This window comes from Tachyglossus aculeatus, chromosome 4, assembly GCF_015852505.1.
Source record: "Tachyglossus aculeatus isolate mTacAcu1 chromosome 4, mTacAcu1.pri, whole genome shotgun sequence".
Lineage (NCBI taxonomy): Eukaryota > Metazoa > Chordata > Mammalia > Monotremata > Tachyglossidae > Tachyglossus > Tachyglossus aculeatus.
The window spans coordinates 62,447,162-62,456,998 of record NC_052069.1 but is presented as its reverse complement, the minus strand read 5'-3'; the positions used below and the strand labels follow the sequence as shown (position 1 = coordinate 62,456,998).

Below are 9,837 nucleotides of genomic sequence, written 5' to 3'. Positions count from 1 at the left end.
ACAAAATTAAATTATTTTAACAAAACAAATTAACAAATCCCACAATTATTATTATTATCAATAAGTATGAGCGAAGGGCTGAGACTGATCCCGCTCCTTCCTCTCCCCTCCATCCCCCCCGCCTTACCTCCTTCCCCTCCCCACTGCACCTGTATCTATGTATAGATGTTTGTATGTATTTATTACTCTATTTTATTTGTACATATTCTATTTATTTTATTTTGTTAATATGTTTTGTTTTGTTGTCTGTCTCCCCCTTCTAGCCTGTGAGCCCACTGTTGGGTAGGGACCGTCTCTAGATGTTGCCAACTTGGACTTCCCAAGCGCTTAGCCCAGTGCTCTGCACACAGTAAGCGCTCAGTAAATATGATTGGACGAATGAATGAATGTTGCATAGGGGCCGTCTCTAGATGTTGCCAACTTGTACTTCCCAAGCGCTTAGTGCAGTGCTCTGCACACAGGAAGCGCTCAATAAATATGATTGGATGAGTGAGTGAATGTTGCCTAGGGGCCGTCTCTAGATGTTGCCAACTTGTACTTCCCAAGCGCTTAGTCCAGTGCTCTGCACACAGTAAGCGTTCAATAAATACGATTGAATGAGTGTTGGGTAGGGGCCGTCTCTAGATGTTGCCAACTTGGACTTCCCAAGCGCTTAGCCCAGTGCTCTGCACACGGTAAGCGCTCAATAAATACGATTGGATGAATGAATGAATGAATGAATGAATGTTGCCTAGGGGCCGTCTCTAGATGTTGCCAACTTGTACTTCCCAAGCGCTTAGCCCAGTGCTCTGCACACGGTAAGCGCTCAATAAATATGATTGAATGAATGAATGAGTGTTGGGTAGGGACTGTCTCTAGATGTTGCCAACTTGGACTTCCCAAGCGCTTAGTCCAGTGCTCTGCACACAGTAAGCGCTCAATAAATATGATTGGATGAGTGAGTGAATGTTGGGTAGGAACCGTCTCTAGATGTTGCCAACTTGGACTTCCCAAGCGCTTAGTCCAGTGCTCTACACACAGTAAGCGCGCAATAAATATGATTGGATGAGTGAGTGAATGTTGGGTAGGGACCGTCTCAAGATGTTGCCAACTTGTACTTCCCAAGCGCTTAGTCCAGTGCTCTGCACAAAGTAAGCGCTCAATAAATACGATTGAATGAGTGAATGAGTGTTGGGTAGGGACTGTCTCTAGATGTTGCCAACTTGGACTTCCCAAGCGCTTAGCCCAGTGCTCGGCACACGGTAAGCGCTCAATAAATACGATTGGATGAATGAATGAATGAATGAATGAATGTTGCCTAGGGGCCGTCTCTAGATGTTGCCAACTTGTACTTCCCAAGCGCTTAGCCCAGTGCTCTGCACACGGTAAGCGCTCAATAAATATGATTGAATGAGTGAATGAGTGTTGGGTAGGGACTGTCTCTAGATGTTGCCAACTTGGACTTCCCAAGCGCTTAGTCCAGTGCTCTGCACACAGTAAGCGCTCAATAAATATGATTGGATGAGTGAGTGAATGTTGGGTAGGAACCGTCTCAAGATGTTGCCAACTTGGACTTCCCAAGCGCTTAGTCCAGTGCTCTACACACAGTAAGCGCGCAATAAATATGATTGGATGAGTGAGTGAATGTTGGGTAGGGACCATCTCAAGATGTTGCCCACTTGTACTTCCCAAGCACTTAGTCCAGTGCTCTGCACAAAGTAAGCGCTCAATAAATACGATTGAATGAATGAATGAATGAATAGGGACTGTCTCTAGATGTTGCCAACTTGGACTTCCCAAGCGCTTAGTCCAGTGCTCTGCACACAGTAAGTGCTCAATAAATACGATTGGATGAATGAATGAGTGTTGGGTAGAGACGGTCTCTAGATGTTGCCAACTTGTCCTTCCCAAGTGCTTAGCCCAGTGCTCTGCATACAATAAGTGCTCAATAAAGACGAATGAATGACTGGGTGCAGAGCAATGCGCTAAGCGCTTCTAGCCTGTGAGCCCGCTGTTGGGTAGGGACCGCCTCTAGATGTTGCCAACTTGGACTTCCCAAGCGCTTAGCCCAGTGCTCCGCACACAGTAAGCGCTCAATAAATACGATGGAATCAATGAATTCTATTTATTTTATTTGGTTAATACGTTTTGTTTTGTTGTCTGTCTCCCCCTTCTAGACTGTGAGCCCGCTGTTGGGTAGGGACCGTCTCTAGATGTTGCCAACTTGGACTTCCCAAGCGCTTAGTACAGTGCTCTGCACACAGTAAGCGCTCAATAAATACGATGGAATGAATGAATTCTATTTATTTTATTTGGTTAATACGTTTTATTTTGTTGTCTGTCTCCCCTTTTCAGACTGTGAGCCCGCTGTTGGATAGGGACCGTCTCTACATGTTGCCCACTTGTCCTTCCCAAGCGCTTAGCACAGTGCTTCGCACGCAGTAAGCACTCAAGACTGTGAGCCCACTGTTGGGTAGGGACTGTCTCTAGATGTTGCCAACTTGTCCTTCCCAAGCGCTTAGTCCAGTGCTCTGCACACAGTAAGCGCTCAATAAATACGATTGAATGAATGAATGAAAAGGGACTGTCTCTAGATGTTGCCAACTTGGACTTCCCAAGCGGTTAGTCCAGTGCTCTGCACACAGTAAGTGCTCAATAAATACGATTGGATGAATGAATGAGTGTTGGGTAGAGACGGTCTCTAGATGTTGCCAACTTGTCCTTCCCAAGTGCTTAGCCCAGTGCTCTGCATACAATAAGTGCTCAATAAAGACGAATGAATGACTGGGTGCAGAGCAATGCGCTAAGCGCTTCTAGCCTGTGAGCCCGCTGTTGGGTAGGGACCGCCTCTAGATGTTGCCAACTTGTCCTTCCCAAGCGCTTAGCCCAGTGCTCTGCACACAGTAAGTGCTCAATAAATACGATGGAATGAATGAATTCTATTTATTTTATTTTGTTAATATGTTTGGTTTTGTTCTCCGTCTCCCCTTTGTAGCCTGTGAGCCCGCTGTTGGGTAGGGACCGCCTCTAGATGTTGCCAACTTGGACTTCCCAAGCGCTTAGTCCAGTACTCCGCACACAGTAAGCGCTCAATAAATACGATGGAATGAATGAATTCTATTTATTTTATTTGGTTAATATGTTTTATTTTGTCGTCCGTCTTCCCTTTCTAGGCTGTGAGCCTGCTGTTGGGTAGGGACCGTCTCTAGATGTTTCCAACTTGGACTTCCCGACCGCTTAGCCCAGTGCTCTGAACATAGTAAGCGCTCAAGAAATACGATGGAATCAATGAATTCTATTTATTTGGTTAATACGTTTTATTTTGTTGTGGGTCTCCCCCTTCTAGCCTGTGAGCCCGCTGTTGGGTAGGGCCCGTCTCTAGATGTTGCCAACCTGGACTTCCCGAGCGCTTAGCCCAGTGCTCTGAACATAGTAAGCGCTCAATAAATACGATGGAATCAATGAATTCTATTTATTTTATTTGGTTAATACGTTTTATTTTGTTGTCCGTCTCCCCCTTCTAGCCTGTGAACCCTCAGTTGGGTGGGGACCGTCTCTAGATGTTGCCAACTTGGACTTCCCGAGCGCTTAGTCCAGTGCTCCGCACACAGTAAGCGCTCAATAAATACGATGGAATGAATGAATTCTATTTATTTTATTTTGAGAATACGTTTTATTTTGTTGTCCGTCTCCCCCTTCTAGACCGTGAGCCCGCTGTTGGGTAGGGACTGTCTCTAGATGTTGCCCACTTGTCCTTCCCAAGCGCTTAGCACAGTGCTCTGCACACAGTAAGCGCTCAAGAAATACGACTGACTGAATGAATGAATGAATGGTCCTCCGCCTCCTCCCCACGATGGGCGCGGGCGGCGGGGGGAGGGGGGCGGCCGGCGGGAACGGCCGGTTGCCATGGGAGACCGGCGGCGGCGCCGGCGGGGGGGGGGGGGCGGCCGGGGGCGAGAACGGCAGGGAGCCCGTCCGGCGCATGCGCCCCGGCGGCGGCCGCTCCGGCCAGTGCGGCAGCCGGCACCGCCGCAGCGGGCGGACGGACAGGGAGGGCGGACAGGGAGGACGGAGGACGGAGGGAGGAGGGAAAGGGAAAGGCGACGAGGAAGAGGAGGAGGAGGAGGAGGAGGAGGAGGAGGGTGCCTGTCCCCGATCCCGGCCCCGAGCCCCGGCCGCGATGTGACGGAGGCGGGAGACAAAAGGCCTCCCTCCCTCCTCCCTCCCCCTCCCCCCCCGGGCTCTTGGGGCCGGACAGAGGAGAGGAGCGGAGCGGAGAGGAGAGGAGAGGAGAGGAGAGGAGAGGAGGGCCATGGCCCGGTGAAGGCGGGACCCCCCCGCCTCCTCCCCCCGCCCCCCTCCGGAAAGATGGGGGAGCCTGCCCGTCCCGGCCAGCCCCGAAGGACTTTCATCGTGCCCGCCATCAAGCCGTTCGACCACTATGACTTCGCCAGGGCGAAGGTCGCCTCCAGTCTGGCCTGGCTAGTGGCCAAAGCTTTCGGGACAGGTACGGGGGGGCGGGGGGGCGGGGGGGGGGAATCCTGCCTTCCTCCCTTCCTTCCTTCCTTCCTTCTCTCCTTTCTCCTCTCCTTCCTCCCTCCCTCCCTCCCTTCCTTCTCTCTTTCCCTTCTTCCTTCCCTCCCTCCTCTCCTTCCTTCTCTCCTTCCTCCCTTCCCTCCTTCCTCCCTTTCTTCTCTTTCTCTCCTCCTCTCCCTCCTCTCCCTCCTTCCTTTCTTCCTTCCTTCCTTCTCTTTCCCTTCTTCCTTCCCTCCCTCCTCTCCTTCCTTCCTTCTCTCCTTCCTCCCTTTCCTCCTTCCTCCCTTCCCTCCTTCCTCCCTTACTTCTCTTTCTCTCCTTCTCTCTCTCCTCTCCTTCCTTCCTTCTCTCCTTCCTTCTCGCCCTCCTTCCTTCTCTCCTTCCTTCTCGCCCTCCTTCCTTCTTCCCTTCCTTCTCTCTCTCCCTCCATCCTCCCTTCCTTCTCTCTTTCCCTCCTTCCTCCCCTCCCTCCTTCCTCCCTTCCCTCCTTCCTCCCTTTCTCCTCTCTTTCCCTCCATCCTTCTCTCCCCCCTCTCTCCTTCCTTCCTTCCTCCCTTCTCTCCTTCCTTCCTTCTCTCCTTTCTTCTCGCCCTCCTTCCTTCCTCCCTTCCTTTCTCGCCCTCCTTCCTTCTCTCCCTCCTTCCTTCCTCCCTTCCTTTCTCTCCCTCCTTCCTCCCTTCCTTCTCTTCTTCCTTCTCTCCCTTCCCTCCTTCCTTCCTCCTCTCCCTCCTTCCTCCCTTCCTTCTCTCCTTCCTTAATTTCCTCCTTCCTCCTCTCCTTCCTTTCCTTCTCCCTCCTTCCTTGCCTTCTCCCTCCTCCCCTTCCTTCCTTGCGTCCTTCCCCGAGTGCGATCCCCTGGGCCTGCCTGCCTGCCTGCCTGCCTTGGCCGCCTTGGCCTTCCGCCCGGCTGCCCCTCGGGAAAAAACCTGACATTTTTTAAATTGTATAGTGCGATGACCAGCTTTTATTTACATGAATGCCCCTCTCTCCCTCTACACCGTGAACTCCTTCTGGGCAGGGAACGCTATTCGCTCGTTCCGTGGTTCTCGTACTCTCCCAAGCGCTCAGTACAGTGCCCAGCACTGAAGCTCAGTGCATACCACATTATATTATTACTATTAATTGTATTTCTGAGCGCTTACTGTGTGCAAAGCACTGTACGAAGCCCTTGGAAGAGTACGCTATAGCATGAAACACATTCCCTGCCCACAACGAGCTCACAGTCTACAGGGGGAGGCAGTCAGTAGTAGGAATCAGTAAATAGATAAATAAATACATTACAGATACGTACAGAAATGTACATAGGCGCCGTGGGGGAGGATGAATGAAGGAGCAAATATGAGAGGAGAGGAGGGGTCAGTCGGGGAAGGCGTCCTGGAGGAGACGTGCCCGATTGATTGATTGATTGATTGATTGATTGAAAAATCCCTTGGCTGGGGATGGTGGGAAGGAGGAGGAGTAAGGTGATAGCCTGGATGCAGATGGTGCTTCGGGTTGGGGGAATGATGCCCGTGTTTTTTCCTCCCGCAGGGCTGGGGCCATGGCTAAATCTGTTGTTTATTGGGTGGCCGGAGTCGTTTTCCTTTCATTGGACCCTATTTTGGCGGAGATTCCGTCGGTGACATTGTCCTCGCTAGGGTGCGGGCGGACGTGTGTCTGTTGAAAACTCGTTCCTGTCCACCACGATGGTGATGAAAGGCTATTTTAGGCCGTCATTTTCGTAGGTCTTTCAGGAGGATGGGTGGTCCACGCCGTTGGTGCTGCCCTGGGTGATGGCGGCAGCCGCTCAGAGGAGGAAACAATGAGGGCGGACTCTGCAGGGCCTGCAGTCGCTCCTGACATCTTGCGAAAACCAGGTGTCTTCGTTGAAATGGAGCCCACTGTTGGGTAGGGACCATCTCTATGGGTTGCCAACGTGTACTTCCCCAGCGCTCAGTCCAGTGCTCCGCACACAGGAAGCGCTCAATAAATACAATTGATTGATTGATTGATTCTGGACGGCCTGCCCTCGGCTTGGGGCCCCCGTTCCTTGGTCCCGAAAACAGCGCGCTACACACAGTCGCTGCCCGGGGAATGCGGTTCGCCCTTATTGATGAAGTCATTTTTTCCATTTTCCTTTGCAGCCTTTATAAAATCAGATTTATTTCGATGACTCTGAAGGGTGTGGCTTCCTTTCCTCCAAAATGTGCATTTTTTAAGAAACGTCTCCTTCGTAACCTTGTTAACACAGACTCGTTTTCTGGAAAAATGTCGAGAGGAGGCTTACTGGGCTCCTTAAATGTCAATAAATTACACGCTGGTGGAAGGATCTTACGGGGCTTTGTAAATTTCAGCAAATTACACGCTGGTGGAAGGATCTTCCAGTTGCTCGGGGATGTTTTTGACTGAGTTCTGGGGCTTTCAGCGTTTACCATTGTACTCCTAATCAGTTGTACGGTGACAGGAAGGGATTCACGTGCTACCATTCTGCAACAGTTGCGTTTTGAACCCAACACTATTGAATATAGCCATTATTGAGCTCAGTGACTCTCAGGCTGCCTTTATTTGGTCGGTGGGGGGGCTGCCTTTCTGCTTTCTTGCAAAAAAAAGCAGTGGGAAAAGGAATATGAAGACAAGAAAAATATCAATCAGCAATGGGGCTAGTGTATTTTTAAGTTTCTTCTATTAATTACTCTTTAAGAAAATGATCTCTTGAATAATTGCCCAAGTGCATTTTCCTATTGCCACCCCTCCTCAGGTAGTGCCTCATTAGTGAAAAATGGGTGAGGGTTCAGAAATGTTCGTTTCTGAAAAGCTCTCACGGTGTTATCCTGTTCCATGCCCACAGCTGCACGCCCTGCCAGCTGTCTTCTTATGTTCATTCATTCAGCAATCATAGTTTTTCATTCATTCATTCAATCTTAGAAGCAGCATGGCTCAGTGTAAAGAGCACGGGCTTTGGAGTCAGAGGTTATGGGTTCAAATCCCACTCCGCCAACTGTCAGCTGTGTGACTTTGGGCGAGTCACTTAACTTCTCCATGCCTCAGTTCCCTCATCTGTAAAATGGGGATTAAAACTGCGAGCCCCCCGTGGGACAACCTGATTGCCTTGTAACCTCCCCAGCGCCTAGAACAGTGCTTTACATCATCATCATCATCAATCATATTTATTGAGCGCTTACTATGTGCAGAGCACTGTACTAAGCGCTTGGGAAGTACAAATTGGCAACATATAGAGACAGTCCCTACCCAACAGTGGGCTCACAGTCTAAAAGGGGGAGACGGAGAACAAAACCAAGCATACTAACAAAATAAAATAAATAGAATAGATATGTACAAGTAAAATAAATAAATACAGTAATAAATATGTACACATAGTAAGCGCTTAACAAATACCATTATTATTATTATTTATTGAGGGCTTACTGTGTCCAGAGCACTGTATTAAAAGCTTGAGTGCTTACTGTGTGCAGAGCACTGTACTAAAAGCTTGAGTGCTGTTTGCAGAAAAATGTACTAAGCGCTTGGAAAGCACAGTGCTGCAATAAAGAGAGACAATCCCTGCCCACAACGGGCTTACAGTCTAGAGGGGAGTGGAGACACACATCAATACAAGTAAGCAGGCAACAATATAAATGAATAGAATTATGGTTATCTATACATATACGAAGGCCTCTTGGAGGAGGTGAGCTCTCAGTAGGGCTTGGAAAAGGGGGAAGAGTGATTGTCTGGCAGATTTGAGGAGGAAGGAAGGGCGTTCCAGGCCAGAAGTAGGATGTCGGCCGCGGGTCAGCGGCGAGGCAGGGGAGATGGAGGCCCAGTGAGGAGGTGGGCACCAGAGGAGCGGAGTGTGGGGGCTGAGGATGGAGAAGGAGAGAAGGGAGGTGAAGAAGGAGGGGACAAGGTGATGGAGAGCTTTAAAGCCAATAGGAGTTTTTGTTTGATACAGAGGTGGACTATTATTTGCACTACCTGTCACAGGAGGCCTGTGTGAGAGTGTGAATGGCTCTATATAAACCACCTCTACCATATAAACAACCCAAGTGCTTGTCCTGCTGGCTGTAGTTTACAGCTAACATTAGCAAGCTCCAAACTGTAAAGGCCTTTAAAATGTAGGCAGTCCCATTCTGGTGAGGTTTTTTTTTGTTTTATTTTTAAATTTGATAAGCACCTGCAGGGTACTGATCCAAGTGCGTAGGTGATGTAGGGGGAAGAGCGAATAGGGGCAGTGAAGGCTTATTTGGGGAAGGAATGCCCTCCCTCTGCCCATCCGCCAAGCTAGCTCTCTTCCTCCCTTCAAGGCCCTACTGAGAGCTCACCTCCTCCAGGAGGCCTTCCCAGACTGAGCCCCTTCCTTCCTCTCCCCCTCGTCCCCCTCTCCATCCCCCCATCTTACCTCCTTCCCTTCCCCACAGCACCTGTATATATGTATATATGTTTGTACATATTTATTACTCTATTTATTTATTTATTTATTTTATTTGTACATATCTATTCTATTTATTTTATTTTGTTAGTATGTTTGGTTTTGTTCTCTGTCTCCCCCTTTTAGACTGTGAGCCCACTGTTGGGTAGGGACTGTCTCTATATGTTGCCAATTTGTACTTCCCAAGCGCTTAATACAGTGCTCTGCACATAGTAAGCGCTCAATAAATACGATTGATGATGATAATGATGATGGAGATGGGAGTTATTAGGATGGTTTGGAAGGTGGGGAGAGTGGTAGACCGTCACAGATGAACAGGGAGGGAATGCCAGGCCAGAGGGAGGCTGTGGGCAATGTACTCTTCCAAATGCCCAGTGCAGTGCTCTGCACACTGTGAACACTTCATTAATAACAATTGATTGATTGAGGCAACTGGTGCAGCTGGGGCTAGGATCCAGATTCTCTTACTCTCAGGCCTGTGCACTTTCTACTAGGCCGTGCTGCTTCCCCTAAATTGTCCCTCCTCAAATCTATTTCCTTCTGCCCTCAATTATACAAAATTTTACTAGTTCAGGCAAACCAGGGTTTTCACTATCAGTAATATAAGGAAAGCACAGATGACATTTCCCCAAATCCCTGAAGCAGCATTATTCAAAAAAAAAAAAAAAAAGCTGCAGCAACTGTTATCTAGATTGCACTCGTAAAAAGGATTAGGGGGAGGTGGTTAAGGAAAAACTTAACACATGATTCAACTGCCCTACTAAAATCAGGAGTAAAATGCATTCCCCAAATCACAATATGTCATCCGTAATTATCATAGACAAGTATTCTTCAATAGTCAGTTCTTAAGTAATTAGTAATTTGTTAGTTGAGAAAGTGAAGTAGGAAATCTCGTTCTAAATGGGTTAATATCAAAT

At 48.8% G+C, this 9,837-nt stretch overlaps 1 protein-coding gene across 4 annotated transcripts in view; it reads left to right on the top strand.

Annotated features, from left to right (window-relative positions):
* Positions 1-4,347: 4,347 nt before the first annotated feature.
* Positions 4,348-9,837, top strand: part of CAMSAP2 (calmodulin regulated spectrin associated protein family member 2) — a 150,307-nt gene continuing 144,817 nt past the window's right edge. For all 4 annotated transcript variants that reach the window (XM_038744539.1, XM_038744538.1, XM_038744537.1 and 1 more), the window contains exon 1: positions 4,348-4,486. In XM_038744539.1, the coding sequence (XP_038600467.1) occupies positions 4,348-4,486 (139 nt within the window). The remainder of the gene's footprint in view (positions 4,487-9,837) is intronic.